At 38.8% G+C, this 24526-nt stretch overlaps 1 protein-coding gene across 4 annotated transcripts in view; it reads left to right on the plus strand.

The window, feature by feature from the left end:
• The first annotated feature begins 36 nt into the window (after positions 1–36).
• The window catches only part of XPOT (exportin for tRNA), a 28602-nt gene continuing 4112 nt past the window's right edge, over positions 37–24526 (plus strand). For 2 of the 4 annotated variants that reach the window (XM_027887753.1, XM_027887756.1), the window contains exons 1-20: positions 957–1088; positions 4381–4514; positions 6175–6257; positions 7199–7255; positions 8744–8813; positions 9988–10206; positions 10783–10967; positions 11308–11476; positions 12747–12983; positions 13298–13336; positions 15595–15657; positions 16630–16754; positions 18567–18711; positions 18862–18981; positions 19141–19235; positions 20013–20082; positions 20379–20617; positions 21116–21401; positions 23033–23222; positions 24337–24453. In XM_027887753.1, the coding sequence (XP_027743554.1) occupies positions 4455–4514; positions 6175–6257; positions 7199–7255; positions 8744–8813; positions 9988–10206; positions 10783–10967; positions 11308–11476; positions 12747–12983; positions 13298–13336; positions 15595–15657; positions 16630–16754; positions 18567–18711; positions 18862–18981; positions 19141–19235; positions 20013–20082; positions 20379–20617; positions 21116–21401; positions 23033–23222; positions 24337–24453 (2569 nt within the window). In that variant the 5' untranslated portion in view covers positions 957–1088; positions 4381–4454. Of the gene's footprint in view, positions 127–956; positions 1089–3347; positions 3452–4380; positions 4515–6174; positions 6258–7198; positions 7256–8743; positions 8814–9987; positions 10207–10782; positions 10968–11307; positions 11477–12746; positions 12984–13297; positions 13337–15594; positions 15658–16629; positions 16755–18566; positions 18712–18861; positions 18982–19140; positions 19236–20012; positions 20083–20378; positions 20618–21115; positions 21402–23032; positions 23223–24336; positions 24454–24526 lie in introns of those variants that run through there. The other 2 variants (XM_027887754.1, XM_027887755.1) reach the window with 2 other exon arrangements.

Consider the following 24526-nt stretch of genomic DNA (forward strand, 5'->3'; position numbering starts at 1 on the left):
CGCTGGCCGCGGGGGGTTCCGGGTCCGCTGAGCCGCGTGGCCCCGCTCGGCCGGCGCTTGTTTTGCCCAGTGCCCCGGGCCCTCCTCTGGGCACCGTGCCCGCCGACCCGAATGGGCGGCCTGGCTGTGCGTGACTCCTTCTCCCGCTGGTTCTGCTCGTATTGCCGCGGGGGACGTGGCAGGCAGGCTGCAGGCGGAGGCACCGCGCTCCCCTCGGACCGGTAGCCGGGCGCGCAGAGTGACCCTGGGGCTACCGTGAGGTTGCCCCTGCGGAACCCTCCCCGCACTCAGTTCTACGAGATCTGTTTCGTGGCTGGTCCCGCCGGGCGCTCGTCCCCAGCGCACCGTGCGGGGGCAGTGGCTCTGCTCGGGGGGCGAGCGAAGGTCTTCAAAAGCTGGGCGCCTCACGCCTTGAAGAGCTGTACTGCCATAGCCGCGGGCCGGGAGTGGGTTTTTATACTGTTGAAAGATACTGTAACAGCAGCGCTGCTGGGACGGGTTGTAAATGGCTGCAGCGTCTTGCTGCGGTTATTCCCGTTTAGGTCGGTTTCAAGCGGGTCCTGCGGGCGCCTGATCACGCCCAGCCCCGCACGCGGCACTGCGTTGCAGAGCCCTCAGCGCAGAGCCCAGTGCCACATGTACGGACAGCTGCGGGATCGCTCCTCACGGGCAAGTCCGCGCCAGCCCGGGCCCTTCCCCGTGCGCCTCCCCGAACAAGTCGCTCCGGTTGCGACTGCGGAGCTCGCGCCGGTGGCTCCACCCGGTCGGCCTTGCGGCTGCTGCTGACACAGCGCGATTGGCAGGGCAGTCCCGGTTTATTCCGTTGGTGCTGTCGGTTTTACAGCAGCGTTGGCCGTACCGAAGGGGGGGGGTGGGACTACGGTTCCCAGGGAGCCGCGAGGCCGGGGCGCATCCCGGCGTGCGCCGCGCCCGGCCGGTTTGGCGACAGGGGAGGTCCCGCTCCTCCTCCTCCTGCCGCCGCTAGCTGAGGCGGCGCGGCTCGGCCCGGCCCGCTCCCTGTGCTCGTGGCGGCCGTGGAGCCGCGGGGGTGGGCGGGAGCCGGCGGCGATGGAGCACTGACCAGGAAGGTACGGGCCGGGGGCGCGGGCAGGACGCGACACGCGGCGCGGGTGACTCAGCCCGGCGGGGAAGGGGCGGTGTGGGCTGAGCTGGTGGCGCCCACGGGCTCCCGCGAGTCCCCCGGCCGCCTCCCTCAGCCCGGCGCTGCCTCCCCCGCGGCCGAGAGGCTCCGAGGCGCGGGGGGAAGGCACCGCCGCCTCCGCGCCCACCCGGCCCTGCTGCTGGGGGTTGTTGGGGGCGCAGCCAACTGGTCCCCGCCGGGCCCGCCCTCTGGGAGCCGCCAAAAAATATCGGTGTTTTTCTCTGCTAATATGCGCAGTACCCTGCGGTGCGGTTCCGTTCGCGGGAGCTGCCGTCTCCGTGGCCGTCCCTCTGATGGGGGAAGGAAGAAATCGTACGACCGCAGCGTGACGGGAGGGAGGGAGGGACCTCCCCGCACCTCCATGTTCCGCCGGTCCCGGCGCGGTGGGAGCGGTGGATCCCCGCCGCGAGAGCCCTGTGCTTGGTCGCTCGCAGCGGCCCCGGGACGGCGCTGGGGGGGTTAATGCAGCCCCGGCGTCCGCGTCGCGGAGCTGGATGCCGCGATCGCCCTCCCCGGCCGGGCTGCGGAGCCGCGTTTGGCTCTCCAGGCAGGGGGGACCGCGCTCCTGGCCGAATTTGGGGCGGGGGCAAGGAGGCCTTGCTCCTCAAGGGGAATTCCTGCCAGTAAGAATGTGCCTGAAATGAAAAGCTAATATGTCACTTACGGAAAGAAAAAGTTTCTAGACCGGTTGAAAAGTTCTCGAAGTAGCAACAGCTACACAGCTGTTCGCTCCAACCGCGTGTTCGGTCGGCATGAAGGCTCTAGAGCCCTAAGAATACGCTCAAGGTTTGCAGCAAGCAAAACAGAGCAAAAAAATTGTGAAAGATTCATTTTGTTGTCTTTGTTTTATTAGAGAGAAAACTTGAGGGAGTTCAAATGAGGCACATCACAGGCTCCCCCTGTGCTATCACACTCTTGTAAATACCTAAAACGAGTGCTGCAAATTAAGTATGCTTTAATTACTAATTGCTCCTGTGCTTAGCACCTGTAGTTAAAATGCTTTGAATGCTTTTATTATGGGGGCATATTTGGACCGAAGTTACGCACCTTGACCACATTTGCATTATTAATTGGGCAAAGTGGGTTGCCTTTTTATTTTCCCCCCCCTGGCTTTCCCATATGAAAACGATCTCTACTAGCAAATGCATCTTCTGTATTTAGTAAGTGAAAGAGGATGAAGTATCCTTATGAGACGTACCTGTATGACTTCCTTGATAAGGAATTGCACCTTCCGAATTATATTACGATGAGTTTTCCACCCAGCATGGTGTACTGCTTAATAAAAAAATTATCTCTAAGTAAAAAAGACAATACTATCTACAGAGCTGCATATTAAGTATTAATGTTATTGATTGTTTTTATAAATAAAACTTGCTTTAATGACATACTTGATGTTATAGCTGAGTGCATTTTGCAATGGATTTTGTGAACTGTGAGTACTATTAAAAATCACAGTTCAGCTTTGCTTTCGAGGTGTATCCGGCTAGCGAAATAGATTTGTGGTGGAAAAGTTATCTGCTTAAGTAAAGCCATGAGGCATGAAAAGTTATTTTATTAGCTTTCTCAAAAGGCTCATTCAGATAGTTTATCTCAATTGTCTTTCAGAGGTGGGTCGTCAGGATGTTACTCTTTAGAAAAGAAGTTGAAATTTTAAGTATGTTCATGTAGCATTTATAAAATTAGCAATAACAGGTGAAGAGAATACACGTTTGATCTGTCCAAAAGGTAGTAACGTAGTGATATCAGCAGGTAAATGTGCAAAAAAATGCTTCTGTATAATAAATAGTTTTACTTGTGTAACTATTGACGAGATACTATTGGAAAAAAATCGTTTCCCTTTATTTTAATCTGGATGATCTGGATGTTGATTATGGGGAAAACAGACTGGGGGCTGGGAATGTGGAGGGAGAAGGCCTGGCAAAGCAACTTTAATCCCTGAAGGTTCTGCCCGAGGGGAATCACTGTCTAAGGCAGTGTGTGAGGCTTCTTTTGCCACGAATCATCTCTTTGTTCCAGACTTTCTGGTTTCTATGCGGCTGAAACCTGCAATTTATTTTTTTGTATGAATTCAATTTTACTTATTAAATTACTTTTCATTATGCACTTTGGTATAGTGTATTCTGCCTTGAGTTTTATAGAAAAGTCTGTCACTACATTAAATTTGGGGCTCTCCTTTTCAATCCTGCTTGTTGTGAGTTGTCACTGCCACCTTTCTTCCCGTGGGGGAGGGTGAACAGTAGAGCATGCAGGAGACACGCAATACTAAGAAATTAGAAGTACTACCTATGGGTATGTAGGCGGCTTCAAACCACAGCCCTTTTGTCGTCTCTTCCTTTCCCCTACCTCCTACATACTTACGTAACAAGGCCTGTTACCGTGTGTGGGGGGGGAGGTGGGTCAGGAATTTGAAGGATAGATGGGTTTTTGTCCCCTCTTGTTGTCTAACGGCATCCTACAGTTTGACAGAGATTATTTTAATTTTTTTTTAAATTATCTACATTTTACCAGAGCATTGCAGAACAGCCTGAAGAGGCATGTCATCTTTAGAACATTTGCATAGCTTGCTTGTTAATTTTACACTGAATTTTCTAAATAAAAATCATTGCTAGTAAATCTGCACCCGTTAGGAGGAACAGGAAACTTTGTTAAAAACTCAGTATGGTGTATTTTGTGGTTAATTTCTAAGACACTTCTGTTGTGTGTACTTACTTTAGAAGAAAGACCTCCTAACAGCTTTGCCCCTCTAGGGGATTATGAGGCATCCTAACAATATTAGAGATGAGTAGAGGGTTTTTTTGCAGTTGAGTTTGTGGTGGGGAAAAAAATACTGTGGTCTATCATTTAAGTAGCAGATTTCTGTTTATGTCATATCTTGCTGAAACCTCTGCATGCTTGAAAGTTGAGTTTAAGCCTTTCAGTTGAATTGTACACATCATGCCATTTCTCTGTTAATTCAGATGATGTTAACTCTTTTCAAGAGACCTGAAATATATGGAAACTTAAAAATTCCCTTATGCAGTAAGAAATATAGTACTGTGAAAAGTTGATTAAAGGACTTAAAATTCTGATATCTGTATCAGAAGTATGTGCATTCATGTTCAGTTGGAGTACATACTGTGTGTTTGAGTTTCTGGGAAAACTTGTGTGGTTGCTGCTGTCCTGCTTTTAATTGTTCTTGTTTTGCTGAGCAAATAAAATTTCTCTTTCTCTATTTGCAGATGATCGTAGTTTCCCCTCTAGAAGAAGTGGGCAAACCAGTTAGGAGCAGGAAACAAAGAGTATAGCAGTAGAAATGGATGAACAAGCCCTTTTAGGGCTAAACCCAAATGCTGATGCAGAATTCAGACAAAGAGTATGTAATTAACTTCCTTTTCTCTCTAGTAACTGGGGTTGCTGTTCTTGTGCAAAAGTTTCATGTTTTTTTTGGTTTTGGGGGGGTTGTGTTTGGGATTTTTTTCTGTTAACCAACGCATAGGGTTTGTGGTGGCAAGTATAATACGAAATCACGTTGCAAACGTGTAAGTTGAGGGTTGTATGTTATCAATTCAATGAAGTTACACTCAACATGCATAGAGTTTTTAAGTCTTTTAAGTTCTTTGTACTTGTTGCTCACCTCCTTACGTATGTTCTCATGGAATGAAAAGCAGCTGTGGAAAACAGATTGCTTAAAATTGCCCTTTTGATTCTTAGACGTGTTTTTTAATTATTATTTTGATGGATTACCTAGCTTTAGTGTCTTTTTAATGAATGTCTTGTTTCAACTGTAGTGCAGCTTGTATTGTCGTAGTTTAAGAAAGTAGTCTTGGTGCGTGGGTAACAGTTACTTTGTAAGAGATGCTCCTATGAAAAGACATTACTATTTATATAGCTATTCAGTAATTATCTCTGCTTACTGATTACCAAGTTGATTCAGCTGTCTACAAGAGAATGTCCAGTAAAATCTGTCAGAAATGAGGATGTTAATACCATGGTTTTGTGTTCATAAAACAAATCCTGGAACGTATAAGAAAGTTACAAATGTGGTTTGACGCAGTATTGCTAAGCAGCCTGTTAAGTGTGTTGGTTCTGAGTATTTGTCCTTTTTGGAAGGGTGGATATAGATAATCTTTAGTGTGCTGATAGTAGAATTTCACAAAAATTTGAGAGTTAGAGATTTATTGACCTTTTAACTATGCAGTCTGCCCAGTTTTAAAACATTTCATATCAGAAAGGGACATACCTTTTCATTCATAAGGTGTAACATAAAGGAAGTATCAAACCATTTCTAGTAAAACTGTTAAGTTTAGGAAAATCACGACTACTAACTACAGGAAGTAAATTCTTATTTTAGAACTTATTTCTGAATAATTACAATCTCTGTTTCATAACTTACTTTACTGTTTTGTATTACAGGGCACGCTGAATCTTAAAGCAATTGAATTAAATTACCTGTTGTCCAAAGCTATTTAGAAGTTCTGATAAGCAACTTGATTATCTAAAATTTAGTAGAAGTTTTTTCTGATTTCTGTAGTAGATTCCTAAACTGACAGTTGTCCAAGTGACCAGTGTTTGAATGTTTCTTAAGCTTGGGGTGTTGGATACAGGCAAAGTGGTATAACAAAAATAATTGTTTTCAGTGGAAAATCTAAATCACCTACTCTTTGGAATTTGTGGAAGTAATTTTAACTTGGATGTGAACTTCCATCTGAATAGAAAGGCGCTGAGCAAGTTTCTCTAGTCAGCTGTCTTCAGAGGTTCTGTTGCACCTCAGCATTTCTGATTCTATGACTTTTGTATATAAGTAACAAAATTATTTGTGTTGAATGTGAAGTGAAAATGGGTACCTATGATATTAGGTGAAAAAAACAGTCTTGTATTAAAGTAATTGAGGAGCCATATAAATACTTGAATGTGTCCAAATACTTCTGTTTTTTTGAAGGAGATCTGTTTAAATATGAGGCCAGGTGTAAATTAATTGTCTTGCTGTGTGCTTTGTTCTTTTTTTAAATGAAACTTAAAATAATTTTTTGCAGGCACTAGCCTACTTTGAGCAGCTTAAGATATCTCAGGATGCTTGGCAAGTCTGTGCAGAAGCGTTAGCTCAGAGTATATACAGGTAATGTAGTTAATAATTTCTTCATTACTAATATGCGTGGCTGAGATTTATCTGTGCAGTGTGTTAGACAAACTATAAATTGCTAAAAGTTAATATGATCTTCATACTGTCTTTAGTATCATAGTTGATCTGTGGCCTTTGTATAATGCGTTTCAAGGAAGAACAATGTATAAGTTAAACTCCATATTAATCTACTAGCCTAAAGGCTGTGTATTTACATAAAAAATACTAGGTTGTCACTGTATTACAGAATAATTCAGGTTGGAAGGAAATTGAGGGGGGCATATCTCCTGAATAACAGCAGTAATTTATAGTGAATGGTTTTTTGTAAATGATTTATCAAAATTTCTGACTCAAATAGTGCAGTAATTAACAAAACAACACTATATTAAAAAACAGCATTTTATAATCTTTAAAAAAAATACATTAGAATTGTTACAATGTTTAGATAATAAGATAAAGTTGTATAGATTATATAGCATGCATAATGTACCGTCCTAATCTATACCTCAGTTTGTCTTCACCTTTGATTTTTGAGATGCAGTGTACAACTTACACTTGGTGTACTAGCGGACCTCAAACATAGTATTCAAGCCTGGCAGATTTTTATAAAGGCAGGATACAATCAGTATTGTAGTTTTGAATGTTCATTACTGAAATCAAAGCAAAACAAATAGGTGACTGTAGAAAAAAAAAGGCTAATGTCAAGTGTAAATATCAGTTTACAGTTGCTCATTTCTAGCAGATTAACTGCTCAAGATTTTTTCATTTTTGCTCTGAATTAACAGCAGCGGCATCTTTTTTTTTTTTTGCGTGTTATTCTTGTTATCAAGTTATTCTTGATATGCCAAAGGGGCAATCTTATTGTAATATTTGAGGAATTTTTTTCTTCCCAGGAAAGCATACCATATTGCTACCAGTAACAGAATTTTCTTTTCTAGTGATGATCATATCAAGTTCTTCTGCTTTCAAGTCCTGGAACATCAAGTTAAGTTCAAGTGAGTAATCTTTCTTGACACCACCCTTTTTATTTTACTTGCACATAAAATGGTATCTGTTGTCTTTTCATGGTTGATGAGGTGGCTGTAATCTGGTCCAGAGAACTTTCTTGTATTTCTTCACTTTTTCCTGGGAGAGGTTTTAAGCAGCACACTTTACTCTTAGCTAGTCTAACACCTGTGTGTGGCCCAACACAGACCCAGTTACCAAGGATTTCTTGAAACTTACTTAGCCATTCCTTTCTGGAATTTCAAGCCTTATTCTGTACTCACTGATTTTTGCAGAAGAGAGTCCTGCAAGCAGCAGCCTTGCTCAGTACAGACTCCCAGACTTCAGACAAAGCCTTATTCATTCAATAACCATGGCAGAGATGTTAAGAGAAAATAGTCTTTTCACTGATTGGTATTTTCATAGAATTGTAATTTTAGGGAAAATACTTTGAAAGAATATCATTATCATTGCATGGAATTTTTTTTTTTTCCTGTCTTGTTTTGGACTCTTTTTGTCTGGACTTGAGCATATTGCATGACTGGTTGCAATACACTGAACATGTGGGTCAGGTTTAGATAAAAATAAGATGCATTTTGTGACTAATTTTTACAGTTCTATTTGACTGCAAATATTTAAGACTTAATTTTCTATGATTTTATTTACCTGATTTTACCTTACTGTCCACCTTCCTCTGCTTGTTCCATTCTTGTCATCTGCTTCCTGCAGTATGTTTTCTCTTGGTCTCCTGCTGCTTATTTTCTTTGGAGCATTTTCAGTGGGGTTGTTTTTTTCTTCTCTTTAATGAATAGTTAGCTAAGACTGTTGAGTAACAGTGGAGTCCTATTCAGCAGTCATTCCTGATAAGGACTTACAGACCTATAGCTAGCTTTATTGCAAAGAGAGTGTTCTCAACTTCGCTTGTGTTAGGAAGGTGTTGTATGGGTAGTATTTGAGGTGGGCTGGATATAATGTCAAAATTTCCCAAAATGTACATGTGACATAAAGCAGAATTACTTGTTTGCTTGGGTTTTTGACATATGTCTGATAACAAATTACTGTAGGTCAAATCAGTGAAGGACTTCCTTTTCACTATTGACAGTCTTCCACCTGCGGTAAACAAATTTGAGCATATATAGATGTCTCTTCATTCTCCCCACAGTGTATGGTCAAATGTGTATTTTTGTCAGGGTTTTAAGTCCTGTTTAGAGCTGATAGAGCACCCTTCCTGTGAAGTTTCAAGCTCCTACTCTGATATAGGGGGCAGTAGTACCTCAAAATGTAATCCATTAATATGGATTTATAAAATAAAAATAATTTTTTCCTTATTTTTGTCTTTCATTCAAAATTTTAATATGCAAATGGCTTTGTAAATTCATTTGCTAGGAACCTTCCATTTATGTTAACATGCAACATTATGTGCCGTATCAAGAGTTTTTGCCTTACTTGGCGCTTGTCATGAAGCCGTTGTATTTTAATCTCAATATGTTTTGTTTCAGATACTCTGAACTTACTGAAGTCCAGCAGCAGCTAATTAGGGAAACGCTCATAACATGGCTGCAAGCACAGGTCAGTCTGTTCTTCACAGCAGTGTTACAGAGTAGCCTAGCCTAAGGCGTTGACCGTTGTTTAAACCTTTAATCTGTTATTTGAGTTTAAAGATGGATTCCTGAAGATATTCAGTATCTGATGGTTAAAGGTCTGTGAGAAATTCTTTAAATCAAATGGTTTAAAGTCTGTGCTTGAACTTATCATTAAATATAAAACCCTTGCATCAGATAAGGACTGTGGTTTAATCAGTTGTGTGTGAAATAAAGAGTATTAAAAGTTTCCCTTTAAAGAATTATGATACAGATTTCTGATGTTCCTGAGTGCCTGGAGAAAGAACAGTAATTCTAAGACCCTCCTGAGCAAACTCCTATCGACTTAAAATGCTAGCAGATGTTTATGAGTCAACAGCATCACCCCTCTGTTAGTATTGTGACAGAGGATGAACTGCTCTTTCTTGTGGAATTAGTTAATGCAGCTGAGCATGTAATATCAGTCTGACCCAGGAGTTTGCAGTGAGCAGAACCATTAAGCGGGATTACACAAGTCATTTTCTATACCTGCCATTATCTAGTTGTCATTCCACTTCTGGCATTCCACTGGAGAATAACGTGGTTGCTGTGTAGAGAACTTAATGGTTGGAAATGGAATATAGTACAACTCTTTAAAAAGAACAGATCATTGTGAAGTGGATTAAATTGCTTTTCTCTTTATGGCAAACTGTTCCATTTAGGAGTTTTTAAAAGGGGAAGGAGAGAGGTGGAGATTGGTAGTGACAGATTTTTTTCTGTTATGATCTTAGATTTAGGAACATCCTTTCCTATTCTTAAGGCTAACATCTAATACAGGCATAAGCTAGCTACAAGAGGACTGTAACTTGTTTCTGGAAGTTTTTGTTTACTTCTTTAACCAAGCTGGCAAATGACCTTTTAGTCTTTGAATAGTACACTTAATGTCTTGGTACTGAATTAAGGGCTTAGGACTGTATCATCCAGAGAGAATGTTTTCCTTGTTGCATGATGATTTAGCCAAATTTTCTGTAAAATCCTTGGAAAAGTGAGATTTTTTTTTTTACTGGTCTCAACCAGGAAGAGAGGTAGTACGTTAATCACTATAGAGAGTTCAACAAATATGTAAGACTCTTCTCTAATACAGTATAATTTAATATACAAATGAAATGTCTTGTTTCTACCAGATGCTGAATCCCCAGCCTGAGAAGACCTTCATTCGCAACAAAGCAGCACAAGTCTTTGCATTGCTTTTTGTTACTGAATATCTCACAAAATGGCCCAAGTTTTTTTTTGACATTCTATCAGTAGTTGACCTTAATCCACGAGGCGTAGATATGTACCTCAGAATCCTGATGGCTGTTGATGCTGAGCTGGTGGACCGGGATGTTGTTCATACATCAGAGGCAAGTTATTGTTTTGCCTTATTTGTTTTAAATTTCAAAAAAGTTCTCTTTAATTAGAGTAGAAGGTTTGCAGATACAGTCTTTTTCTGTGGCAGCTGTTCCTTAGAAACATTGGGTGGTTTAAATCTAAAAGCCACATGTTACTTAATGCCTTTTATGTCTTCATACTTTTCAGCTAATGAATTTTTTTTGCTTGAGAAGCTAGCAAACAAAAACTAATGTACTGAGTTAGCCAATTTAATACTAGACTGACTAATTTTAAAATATTAATTTCTTCTATTGTGTGTTTTAAGGAGTTCTAACATCAGAAGTCCATTTAATGATCTAGAGAGCCTTTTTTTCAGTGTTTGGGCATTGAGGTAAAAAAACCCACACCAACAAACAAACTGAAAACAAACTTGGATATTTTTGTTTTATTTCTTGAAAAATAAAAAAAACATTCACTATGGGTTTCTGGTTTGACTTACATATCTTGCTAGGACAAGTGGTGTGTGGTAGTGGATACAGAAACTGCTACTAATTTAACAAGATGCTAATCCACAACAAGGCTGTTTTATCCTTTTTCTGTATTGATAGGAGGCTCGTAGGAACACCTTATTAAAAGATACTATGAGGGAACAGTGCATTCCAAGTTTGGTGGAATCGTGGTACCAAATCTTACAAAACTATCAATATAATAACTCAGAGCTGACATGCCAGTGCCTTGAAGTAGTTGGAGCTTATGTATCCTGGATAGATTTGAGCCTGATAGCCAATGAAAGGTAAGGGGGTTTTGATGGAAAATGTTTGCAAAAACAACTGTGATAGTGCTGACTGTATTTCTATGAAACAGAATCAAAAATTCATCTTGGAAGAAGGACCTTTATATAAAAATCTTTGGATTTTTGGGAATTTTAGTAGAGTGATTGTCTTTGCAAGCGAAGCTGATATAATGGCCAAAATAAACACTACTCAGATTCCTGTGTTCTCCTTAAAATGTGTAAAATGCTGGAGTTTGTCAGTACAATAGACTTTAAAACTATTTTGTAAGAAGAAACACAGTATAAAGCTTCTATACAATGCTACTTTACATATGAAAATTAACTTTTTTTTTCTCTGAAGGTTTATAAATATGCTGCTAGGTCACATGTCTGTGGAAGTTCTCCGAGAAGAAGCCTGTGATTGTCTGTTTGAAATTGTAAATAAGGGAATGGACCCAATTGATAAAACAAAATTGGTTGAATCTTTGTGTCAAGTATTGCAGTCTGCTGGCCTCTTCAGTATCGATCAGGTTTGTGTATTGATTTTTAACAATAGGAATGAGTCATAGGTTTCCAACAGTTCTTAAGTAATCAAATGTGCAGGAAACTATAAACCAGCCCACAGATTAGGGAGAAGTACTTATGCTTCTGCATCGAAGCTAAACGCTTCTTACAGTTTTCTCATACTTAAACTAACAGTGTGTTATTAATGTTCATTATTAATTTAAGTGCAGTGCTTTATTTTAGAAGCAAGGTATTATGTAACTCCTCTGTTCCTCTCCTAACGCCTGTTGTGCTTACTGTTAATGCTGCTTCTGTGTTTTGAATCTTCTCTCCTGAATGATTCTGTAGTAGGTGTTGTAGCCAAGGTAGAGATTTTTTAGGGTGAGACATTAGATCAGCTATGCATAATTAGGTAGGGGAAGGAGCTTTCTTAAGGACACGTATGCTGGTTTGCAGTCTGTACCATCAAGTATCAGGCTTGAAATGCTTATAGATAAGCTGGAAAAGTATACCTGCTAACTAAACAGATATTCCCTGGCAGTTGCAGTGTTTAGGGAACAGCTGTCTGCTACCTGCTGTGGAGAAAGAGCAACCAGTTCTTATGAAGCTGTACTCCTTAGATTGCAAGGCAGTTAGCTCTTAATTTTTAAGCCTTTGTCAAATTTGTATTCCAACTAAAATGCAGAATATGTGCATTCTTGAATTCAGAAGGTGTTCCTTTAAAAAAGGCTTACCTCAGTCTTTATGAGGTAGACTTGTCATTTTTTAGCTTTTGCATAGTTATGGCAGGGAGGATAATCATCTTTTGGGGTGACTGGTCTAGGCTTATTTCTCAATTCTGATGAAGGTATGTCAGCAAAAGCAAACCATAAATGTTTAATAATAACTCACTCTTACAGGCAGGACTGAAAGTTACTTGTTATCAGTATTTCTGAGAGCTACAGCTGTTAATTCTTTGAAGTATTCCCATTAAAAGATTTTCCTCTTATACAGCCTAAAATTTATGGTAGGTATGTGCTGCTGCTTTTATTTTGAACCTGCTTCTTTCTGTAAAGTAAAAAGAGAAAAAAACTAATCTGAAGAGATGAAGCAAGCTCCTGTTGTGTAATGGAGGACAGCTTTAATTTTTTTCTTTTTCCATTCCCAGGGGAAAAGGAACCAGGCAATTGTGCTTTCTGTCTAGGAGACAAATGTTGGTTTTACTTCTACATATTAGATGTGTAGTACAGTCTATGAGCTTATGCCATTTAAACATAAGCTCTGCTAGTATTTTTAATTGAGTGTCTTTCCTTGCAGGAAGATGATGTGGATTTTCTGGCCAGATTTTCTAAGCTGGTCAATGGGATGGGGCAAGCATTAATAGCTAGTTGGACTAAACTGATAAAAAGTGGTGATATGAAGAGTGCTCAAGACACTCTACAAGCTATTGAAGCAAAAGTGGCCCTGATGTTGCAACTGCTGGTTCACGAAGATGATGACATCTCCTCTAACATCATTGGCTTTTGTTATGATTACCTTCACATCCTGAAACAAGTATGTGTGACTTCAGTTTAATACAAATTCTGACATACGATTTCATTTGATATTTCTGTGAATGTATAGTTCTTGTACTGTGTGCAAGTTGACTTGCAAAATAAGTTTTTACTAATAGCATTTAGTGTCTTTACTGCCTGTGGTTGTGCTATTTCTGTAGTGTTTAGAGGTCTGAAAGAGTTTGATTAGATCTTGTATTAATTGGAAAGAAGGCTTGCAAATCATACGGCTGTTCAAAACCAAGCCTATCTTTTCCCATTAGTAATAAAGAAGTTAGTATTCAAAAAAAGTAACACTTGAATTTTATTTTACAGCTTCCTGCACTTTCAGACCAACAAAAAGCTAATGTGGAGGTAAGTATTTTCTTTTTACTACAGATTCTGTTCTTCAAGAACACATTGAATCAGAATGTTTCTTTTTGCTGAAACAAATCACGTTTCATGTATATGCCTCGAAATATGTGTGTGACAATAATCAAACAGGAAGACTTAAAAGTAAGGTCAGTGTGTTCCATCTTCTGCTAAGTAACTACAGTTGCTTCTCAAATAGTAAACCTATATTGAATTGTGTATAAAGATGAAAGCTATTTTAGAGCTGGTTTTCCCAAACAACTCTTAAACATGTGTTGGTAAGATCCTGTACAGGCTATACTGTTCACAGAATATTCTTAAATCAAAACAGAAGAGTTCTGTTCTTGAAGTTTTGTATTTTTATTAAAACCTGCCCTAATTCCAAAGGATTCAGAGAAGTCTAGGAAGGGTTGTCATAAAAAGAACCCCATGATAATATAAGTTAAACTTATGAAAGAAGCAGCAATTCAGCCATAACAGTTGGAATTATAAACACTTATATATTGAACATTACCTTAAACATACATTCAGATCAAATTTATATGCTTGAGATAACCTTCAGTTTATATATAAAGCATAAAGTTTAATAAGTAAGGTTTATGTCCAGTTTTGGAAGTAGTAAACTCTTATTTGAATTCTGCAGCCCAGTCCTTTTAATTTCTTTTCTCTTAGACTGTTCTGCACCAGTGTAAATGTCCTAATTTGGATGTTGAACTGGTTAGATTACTGCAGGTATTTTGTAAGCTGATACATCTGACAGGTGTGATTCCTTTTCTTTTACAAAGAAAACTGAATTCTGTACCTCTTTAAGGTGAACTTTGATACTATCACTGAATTTTTTTATTTTCATTACTGTCTTTTTTTATTCTTATAACTAGATCAAATCATATTACTACTGCAGTGCACCTAATATACTAAGAGTTTGAATGTGTTACTGTCCTGAAATATGTTGTTTTGCTAAAACTGCTTTCATACCGGAGATCCTAATGTTGCCAGTATTTCTTAATTTTACTGAGCACTTTGTGAGGATTTGTGTTAAACTGAGAAGCAATTGTATCAATTGTTTTTGTCTTTCATCCACCTCATAATAAGAGAGTAATGGGAAATAGTCTAAAACTTACTGTTGTGTGTATTTTAGACTTCATACAAGTTTTGTAGGTTCCCAGAATTAAAGTATAGTAGATTTTTAAATACTTGTTTTAGCTCACTGTGTGTGTTAATCCAATTTCTGTACATCCTGTCAAGTATCCATGGAATTAAATACTCCATGTATTTTAAACATTAAATGAGAATTATGAAAACCTGAACTAGTAAATGCTGAGTAATACCAAAGTGACGTATTTAGAGTTTCAGACTTAATAAAGTCTTGATCTTGCTGCTTTAAGACATACCAACAGTCCCTTCTAAGGTGGAATTGCGCTTCAGCAGTGGACAAGGTTTATTAGAGAGATCTCCCTGTTGAGTCACAAGGTGCAGAAAGGACCCCCTTGCTTTCTAGACTCCTTCTCAGAGAGGAGTCTAGGTGCAGTTGGATCCAGTCCTAGTCCCAGACTTAGTCAGTGGTTCATGTATACAAGATTGCTTAAGTGTAATTGAATCTTTGTCCTGCAGGATTAAGGATGGCAAACCAAATATATAAATGATTTATTTTATTTTATTTTATTGATTATGATGATGATGATACTAATGGTTAGACTAAAATACTACAATCAGTAGTATTTACTACGTGCTACAGATAGTAGTTATAGCTACTAGAGTGTAGTGCACTGTTTCTTGAAGCAATGTTGAAACAGCAAGCAAAAGCTAGCAAAAAGCAATTATTGAGTAGAGGCTGATGTTATTCACCCATCCCAGTGACTGTGAGCTATTAGAGAAGTTGATGTTACAGCTAAGCTGACCTGCCCCTTTAAAACAGTATCTTGGACAACTGTTTAGCTTCCTCTGCCTAGTTCAGTCGATTGTTTTCAGTGTGAACTGAACAGCACAGATTACAAGCCGGAAATAAGGCCTGATAATACTGTCGGAGAGCTCCAAATCATCTATGCTGTTTATCTGGAATAGTATCTGTGTATTGTTTGGATATAATCCATCTGTTTTGATTTGGACTGTTAACTTCTACCTAATCTCTGAAAATAATAGTTCAAATGGGATTAACAAGAATTGTAAACACATTATGCTTGCTTTCTTGTTTTCTTTACTGTAGTAACTTTAACTGTTGGTTCTTGTCTGCTTCTATGCTTACAGTTCTGTTTTTATCTTAGGCAATCATGTTGGCTGTTATGAAGAAGTTGACATATGATGAAGAATATAATTTTGAAAATGAGGTATTTTGTTATAGGAGTAAAGAGGCAAATGCAGTTTAATTATATGTAGTAAAACTTGCTCACACTTTTAAAATCCATATTTTTCTTAAACTAAAGATTTAAATGTAGAAAGCAAAGGTCTGTAGGCTGAATTTTTTCTCTTACATGGAAAGCTTTTTTAACTTCTGGATATGTCTGCATAGGACAAAACAACATAGTACAGGAATATTCAAGCCAGTTCAGTTAACAATGTTTCTGGCTGTGTTTGTGCAAAGATATTCCTAGACAAACACAGCTGTGCTGATACCTAAACATGGCTGTTAAGGTGGCTTGTTCAGTGCAAATTTATGTGTTTCTGCACAGTCTTGCAAAAAGACTTGAGAAATGTTGTGTAATGAAACTCTTTAAGAGATGTTGCTTCAGCTATTAGAGATGATCAAACCTCTGCAAAAACAAGATAAAGGTGGAGCAAGTTCTCCTTTCATGCTTACATCTCTGTCAGCTGAATATAGTGATTGAGTTTGTTAGACAGGCTTACTTTTGCTTCAGGCTGTTTGGAGAGTTGTAGTCTTAAAAAGGTTAAGTTAAACTGCATGCGGTCCATCATAAATGTTGCTATCAGGTCCAAGTTTAAAATTAAGATAGATGCTGAGAAAAAACATCTTTGGGGAGTGAGTCAGTTTTCAGGAATTGGGTCAATAAGGCTTTGCCAAGAGCATTTTCTTTCTTGTACTTTTGGCCAGTTTTCAGTTTGGAAAGCCTTTTTAATATGCTTCTGGACTGAATGCAATGCATCTTAACATATTACAGCTAACCATGAAAGGAGTCTGCTGCTATGTTGCAAGAGCATAGGGTGAGCATTATTGAATTCTCTGAGCGTGCAAGACTGGTTTTGTATATACATGTTTTTTGGTTTAGGTGTAATTGTCTAAAGTGGTTGTGAATGAATTTAAACATGAAAATACAGACTTTATTGATGTGAATGTTTTGTAGGGTGAAGATGAAGCAATGTTTGTGGAGTACAGAAAACAGTTAAAACTGTTGCTGGACAGACTTGCTCAGGTTTCACCAGAATTACTGTTGGCAGCTGTCCGCAGAGTTTTTAACACTACGCTTCAGTAAGTTGGGGGTTTTGACTTGTTTTGCATGATGCCCTTTGGGAGTTTTTTTGCCTTTTGTAAACTGTCAGAGTTAGTAATGAACTTAAGTGTGATGCGGCAATGTGAAGCCAATTTGATAGAATGAGCTCATTACAACTTAATGATAATTGTGACTTTGCATAATGTTTTACTCAACTCCTTAGAAAGAAAAAGCTTTCTTTTTCTAACCTTAAATGACAGCGCTTCTTTCCTAGAGGTGCTTCTTGATCTTTGTCACTTATAACTACACAGCAACAGCCATTTGGACAGATGTTCACTTTGCCACATCTCTAAGAGTTTCCTTGAGGTGTAAATATTATGCATTACTTTTATCAGAAAAACAAGGGTTAAAAAATGTAAGTGAAGTATTTTTGTTACAAAAAAAAAAAATAGATCCAATCATGGAAACTGCATGTAAGTAAAATGTGATTACTAATTGCCTGACTGGGAGGACAATTATGTATATACAAATAGAAATCCAATATTGTTTATAGATTCCTTGTACCTTGCTCTTTAGTAAGCCTCTGTTTGTGTGAGGCAGAGTGGCTTGTCCCCATGTCACAGTAGGTGGTTTTGTACCGAAGTAAGCACTTCAAGAAATCTGTAGCTTTTAAGTTGAAACTGGTAAAAGAAAATTGGTAACGCTCTGATAAAGAAGTGGTATGTTGGTGGATAAAGTCTTTCAGAAGCATCCTGAAATACTGCCTGGGCCTTTGCGGTGTTATTCTTAGTATAAATATGTTCTTTTTGTGCTATGCATCTGCAGAAGGCTCAAAAGAAAAGAACTGTGTTTATTTCATAGGGTATTAAAGACTAGCATGTTGTCTCAGTTTAAATGAGACACAAGTGTTTTGCTGAGGATGAGTTATGAGGAGGACCCAAACTCTTCCCTCTAAGCAATTGTAATTCCAAAATTAAGAGGTTCCAATTGAGGGAAAAAAAGTGTGGAAAAAGGAAGAATAACAGCCCTTTATTAAAAGAAATATGTGTATTGGCAGAAACAACTAAAGAAAACAAGAAAAACAACCAAACAATACTCCTATACCCAAAAATAATCCCTTTTAATACAAACAAATAAAAAAGGTAAACAGTTCAGTTTGTGCCCCTTGGTGCAATTCTAATCACAGTCAGCAGGGGGCGCTGTTGGATCACTGGTGGTCACGTGGGGGGACACCCTCCCGGGTGTGCTGAAGAAACCGAAAATGGAGGTCTTCTCTTCCCCCCCACACCGGGAAAGGAGGGAGAGAAAAAAAAAAGGCTCCTTCCCAACGGGAACTCACTGTCCTGCTGGCTGAATGGTGTGGTTTAGTTTTCCCTCTCCTTTTGATGTGCTCAAGAACTGCTGCCAAGAAAGAAAAACGGGAACGGAGAGGAGGGAAAGCCTCCCAACACAGTTCCTCTCCAGTGAAAATCCAAGCAGAATGCACAGCTGGCAGCCGGGCTGAGATAAAAGCCACCTCCAAGCTACTACTCCGACCTTGTTCCAGCTCCACAGGGTCCAGCTCTGGCAGCAACCTGGACTCCTCCACCCCTTAAGCGCCTTCCCTACCCCCCAGGAGATAAGAGGGAAAAAAAACCTCCTTACCCCTCCCCAGAGACAAGATCCTGAGGGCCATCAACTAGAAATGTGGTTATATCAGCCACTTTGTTGGTGTTACTCAATTGCCTAAGCCACAGTCAATCTGCCCATTCAGCATCCCCTTCACACAGTGGGAAGGGGGAAGGAAAAAATTCCTGCTTAGTTTCTAAGAACCAGCAAAACCATGACACATGTTCATATTCTTTCTCTAGGAACTGGCAGACTACACGATTTATGGAAGTAGAAGTAGCAATAAGGCTGCTGTATATGTTGGCTGAAGCTCTTCCTGTATCTCATGGTGCTCACTTCTCTGGTGATGTTACTAAAGCCACAGCTTTACAAGACATGATGAGAACAGTAAGTGTGTGTTGAGAGCTATTTAAAATGGCAATAAAGACTGGAACATTTCAGTTCAAATGGCTCATCTTAATTACCAGCATGTCACTTATATTGCAGTTAGGTTTATAAACAGATGAAATACTGACTTGCCAATGCTTTTATTTGTAGCTGGTGACTTCTGGTGTTAGTGCCTATCAACATACGTCAGTGACCCTGGAGTTCTTTGAAACAGTGGTTAGATATGAAAAATTCTTTGCTGTTGAACCTCAGCACATTCCAGCTGTTCTGGTAAGTTTCACCTCATTTACATTTTTTACTAGGGAAAGATTAGGGAACTTCTTTAGACTCAGGAAATTTTCCTGTTTTCTGAAAGTCACTATAGTAAGGATTAGATTTCCCTGGCATTGTTCAGGGATTCTAAGACTGAGATGCTTTTCTTGATTGCAGATGGCATTCTTAGATCACCGTGGTCTTCGCCATACAAGTCCCAAAGTACGAAGTCGAACAGCTTACCTCTTTTCCAGATTTGTCAAGTCTCTTAAGTGAGTAAAATGCATCCAGATGGCACTGAATTTACCATACACAGCCCTTCTGCAAGTCACAGTCGTCACTGAAACAGGCTGGGCTTCAAATGGACTGCCATGATGTAATATATCAAACCACTGCTCTAGCGGGGTTGTCCTGTTGTGTAATGCTAAGGTAGCAGTGAAAGAATTTATAACAGAAGTGGAAATACATATGCTTAGTTTATTTTGATTAGATGTTAAAGCTGATCAAAAATGTACATGTCTGTTCTGCTTTTCTTCAGTGAGCAGAGCTGAGTGTGAGTGGAACTGGAGACTCACATGAAGTAACTCTTCCTTATCTCTAACCAAATTTTGAGTATTTATGTTATTTATACTGATGAAGTATACTCATAGTTATATAAGTCTTTGAACAGTCCTATCTTGTTGGTCTTTTTTCACAGGCTTGTATTTAATGTAAAGGTAGAAGAATCTCAGAAGTGGCTCGGATTTCAGCATGATCCTATTTTTTCAACTGTTATTGAAACTATTTCACTTAGATGATGCATGTTTTTGAAAAAATGAGGGAAAGAAAGAAATGTGTATTTCTCACTATGCCATGTATCTTTCTGGCCTACTGCTAGCACCATATCTGTAAGCCAGATTTTTCTGCAGCAGGGCTCTGATAGTTCAAGGGGATTTCTGTATTGAGAAGGCAGTTTAGTGTCTAGCTTTACAGCTTCAATAAAATATCAGGAAACTTGTAAAAATGCACGTGCTTCTAAACAGTGTTATGTGCTTTGTGTTTTACTTCAGTAAGCAAATGAATCCCTTTATTGAAGATGTTCTGAATAGAATACAAGACCTGATGGAACTTTCTCCTCCTGTGAGTATTTGCAGCAGATTTTAGTAATGATTAAGGCCTGTACTTACTCATCTGTTGTCTGAGTACTTGCTGAATTGTAAGCTTAGCATGCAAGCATTTAAACACAAATAATAATCTTGAGTTTTTGGTATGAGATCACTTGCATGTACCTTTTGTACCTAATTTTAATAATCTTGCTTAAGTGGGCTTCTGGGAGTATAGGATAGAGATGGACATATATAGAAGGCTATAAACTTTGGGAAGACAACCTTGATAAAGAACACTTAGTGAATGACGCCTGTTATCTTCAATTTTAGGAAAATGGTTACCAGGCACTGTTAAGCAGTGATGATCAACTTTTCATTTATGAAACAGCTGGAGTGTTAATAGTTAACAGCGAATACTCTGCAGAAAGAAAACAGGTTCTAATGAGGAATTTGTTGACTCCGCTGATGGAGAAGTTCAAAGTATTGTTAGAAAAACTGATGATGGCACAGGATGAGGACAGACAGATGGCACTGGCTGACTGCCTCAATCATGCCGTTGGGTTTGCTAGGTAGGTACAGCACAGTGACTCTGTGTACATTTCTGGTTTGAGTAAAAGGGAAATACAAAGGATTTATTGGGAGGAGGGGCTGAGTTTTCTACTGTCCTTTATTGACCTAGAAAATCATCAGTGGTTGTAGAATTTATTATGGTAGCCCAGAAAATGAGTTAAGTCCTTTTGAAAAGGCTGATATGGATGTAGACAGAGAATATTGAGCAAGTTTATAATGAATCAGCATCTATTCTGTTGCTCAAAGAATTGTATGGAGCTATTCTAATCATATGTTGTTTGTAAATTGTTAGAATTTATTCTCAAAAACTGCCAAAGCAATTCTACTTCATATCAAATAATTCCGTTCATTACTTCCACTGTTTGACCCTCATTTCATGAAATGGAATATTTTAGTTTAGTGCATGGGTTTTAAAGCATTTGTTGTTCTCAGTGTTACTGCTTCTTTATTATATTGGAACATGAGCTTATATAAAGCTTGATGTATTGCTTTTACAGCCGAACTAGCAAGGCTTTCAGCAATAAGCAAACTGTAAAGCAATGTGGATGCTCAGAGGTTTATCTGGACTGCCTACAAACATTTCTGCCAGCTCTCAGCTGTCCGTTACAAAAAGAAGTTCTGAGAAGTGGTGTCCGCACTTTCCTTCACCGCATGATTATTTGCCTAGAGGAAGAAGTTCTTCCATTCATTCCTTCTGCCTCTGAACACATGCTTAAAGATTGTGAAGCAAAAGATCTTCAAGAATTCATTCCTCTTATAAACCAAATAACGGCTAAGTTTAAGGTATGATATTGCCTAAGCTTTTCAGGGTCAAAGTGTTGCTGATATCTTCTCTTTCATCACTACAGAAAAACAGGTATCTATTAGAACCTTAGCTAAGAACTTATAAATCAATATATTTTTCAGGCTGCTACTGGGAAACATTGTCTTCCATCATGGTCATTCATTGCTGGATTCACAGTGATTGAGTGGTTTTTCTTTGATTATATTTATATTGTGTTTATATCAGATGCACGTATAGGGAGGAATAATGATGTACAAGATCTCTATGCAGTGGTGTTGCATAAAATGTACACCGAGGCTTAATGCATTCCAATAAAAAATATATGGACAAATATGGAGGTTTGGAAATGGCACACATGAGATACGTAATAAACAGGAGTAGGACTGTCAGCTGATAATCTGGCAAAAGCTCTCCACGTGTAATCTTTGAGAGCTTCCTAGTTTCAAACAACTCACATGTAAAGTCAGTGAAATAGATGAAGTTACTAACCTGTTACCTCTGTTAATTCCCTGGAACTACCACATGAATATTGCACTTTTATGAATGGTATGGGAAATTCATGGCTGTATGAAAGAAGTCCTCTAAAAAGACTTAAATTTTCCAGCAGAATGTAAAATTGAAATTAAAATTACTGCAATTGAAGAGAGAGGTGCATTTTGTGAGCAGTGGAACAGAGCTATAATATACATGTGTGAATCTAGCATGTGAACTGCTGTTTGGAGTATCCCATCTTCAGAGCAGAGAAGGAATTTTGAAAAAACAAGTATTTAAGAGATTAGAGAGGAAGACTAACTACTTTAGTCCTTCTAGCAAGTTATGCTAAAAGCAATCCAGGATAACAGCAGATAGTTAAAAATAGTCAGTGAATGATGAAGAAAGTAAAAGAAAAAATTCACAGGAGCAAGACTGGACAAATACCATATTTGTGTGAAATATTTAACTTTGTATTATATAGTACTATTATTATTATAACATGGTAAAATAAAGATCCTAACTTCTTACAGTCTTGAATACTTTCAAGGTATAATAAAGAGAAGATTAAAAATAAAATCGTGCTTAAGCATTAAGAAATAAACATCTGAGTTGCCTCTATATGGAATTATAAGGCATGACTGAATAGCACACCCCTTCAGTTTTTCAGTTCATGTGTATTCAGTTAATTTAGTGCCCTTGCATATATTTCTCATTCAAAAGTGTTGCTTGTAAGTGACAAGTTTAATCTGTAAATTCATTCTGTAATGTCATAAGTGTTTTAGCTTCTTCAGTTATCCTTAAAAGTTCTACAAAAAGATAGCTTCAGCATCTTAGGGATGGTATTTCAGGAAATTTGAAATGGTTTGTCTGAACAGAAGGATGAAAAATCCTGAAAAAGCTTCCGTTCCTACTCCGAATGAGACTAAGCAGGGCCAGTTATTTTTGTGCAAAAGGTTTGAAATAGTTGGTGTTTAAGTCAAGACCCAGTAATGTTCACGATGACCCTGATGGGGCTTGCTTTAAGTAGTTGATACATGATATTACTAATATTAAAAGTGAATCAAAGCTGAGAATTGTAACAAGCCCTTAGGTTTTAAGTTCTAAATGTTTGATTTCTGTAACTGTTTGAGTTGACACCCTCTTCTGATCTCCACAGACACAGGTTTCACCTTTTCTGCAACAGATGTTTATGCCACTACTTCATGCTATTTTTGAGGTGTTGCTCCTTCCAGCAGAAGAAAATGACCAGTCTGCTGCTTTAGAAAAACAAATGTTACGGAGGAGTTACTTTGCTTTTCTGCAGACAGTAACTGGTAGTGGAATGAGTGAAGTCATAGCTAATCAAGGTAATGAGTTCAGTTTCTCAAAAGATAATACTATGGTTATTCTCAACTAGGTTTTATCTACTAAAATTATTAGCCTAGTTCCTGTCAATTACCATTAACTATGGTAAGGCAGAATGGATTTATGTAAATACAGTATTCAACTTGCCTGATTCAAATTACCTGTTGTACAGGAATTTAAGGTTGAAATCCAGCTGTAATAGGCATATTCTCCTTATTGATCTTTTCAGCTTAATGTGATCACTGTGTCTGTAAGGACAAGAATGGTATATCCATCCTCATGCATCACTGTATTTGTCTGGTGAATCGGAGATCATACATCCTACAGTGTTCAGACTGTTGGGCAAGACTACTCACAGCTGCCAGTATTTGTTGTGTGCACATCAGTAACTTTTGCAAATTTTACTACCACCTGGTCTTGTTATCTGTGGTGGTGAAAGGCATCATGTGCCTTTCTATGTATGTAGTTACCAGGTTTTCCTCACCCATAGTGGCCAGTTGAAGGCTACTTCTTTTCGTGGCAGGAATTTCAAGTCAGATATCTAGTTGCCTGATTCTTTAAATTGACTCAGCTGGTAGGAGCTCAGAAATCCTTCCCCTTCCAGTTACCAAATGGTAGTAACACCAGTGGGAAAGGAAAGCTTTCTTGAAAGAGGCTCTCAGTAGTTGCGATGTGCCAAGACATTTTTAAAGGAATCAAATAAGCTGCATCAAATAAATGCAGCACGGAAATTTTAAATGTGTAAAAAATATCTTGCCATATGTTGCATGATAGGCTAACTGCTTCAGCGCCACTTTTAATTAACTCTACCAGGTTTAGGTAGAGAGGAGAAAATTTGTATTTGTAAGCAGGTCACAGTACCACCCTCACCTTGTGTGTATTAAAGGCCAGAAAAACAATTTAAATCTCCAAACGTAAAAAAAAATTATAACCTAAATAAGAGTTGTCTTGCATCGTAGGGGAAACTTCCCAAAAATATTTGAGATTTGTGCAAAAAAGAGCTATTTTGAAGTTGAAGCATGTCTTCCAGGTCAGTATTTATATAAAATAGTGTAACAATATCAAAACATTTTAGGCTGCAAGTTGAAATGATAAGCTCATTTTAATGTGTTTAAGGTGCAGAGAATGTGGAGCGTGTGATGTTCACTGTCATTCAAGGCGCAGTGGATTACCCAGATCCTATTGCACAGAAGACCTGCTTTATTATTCTTTCTAAGTTGGTGGAGCTTTGGGGTAAGACTATCTTTCCAGAATTCCTTTGCAGTTGCTATTATCTGTGAAGCAGTAATAGAATCTGGAATGTTAT

This window comes from Empidonax traillii, unplaced genomic scaffold (genome assembly GCF_003031625.1).
Source record: "Empidonax traillii isolate 1590-97213 ecotype Southwest subspecies unplaced genomic scaffold, ASM303162v1 scaffold221:size740363, whole genome shotgun sequence".
NCBI lineage: Eukaryota > Metazoa > Chordata > Aves > Passeriformes > Tyrannidae > Empidonax > Empidonax traillii.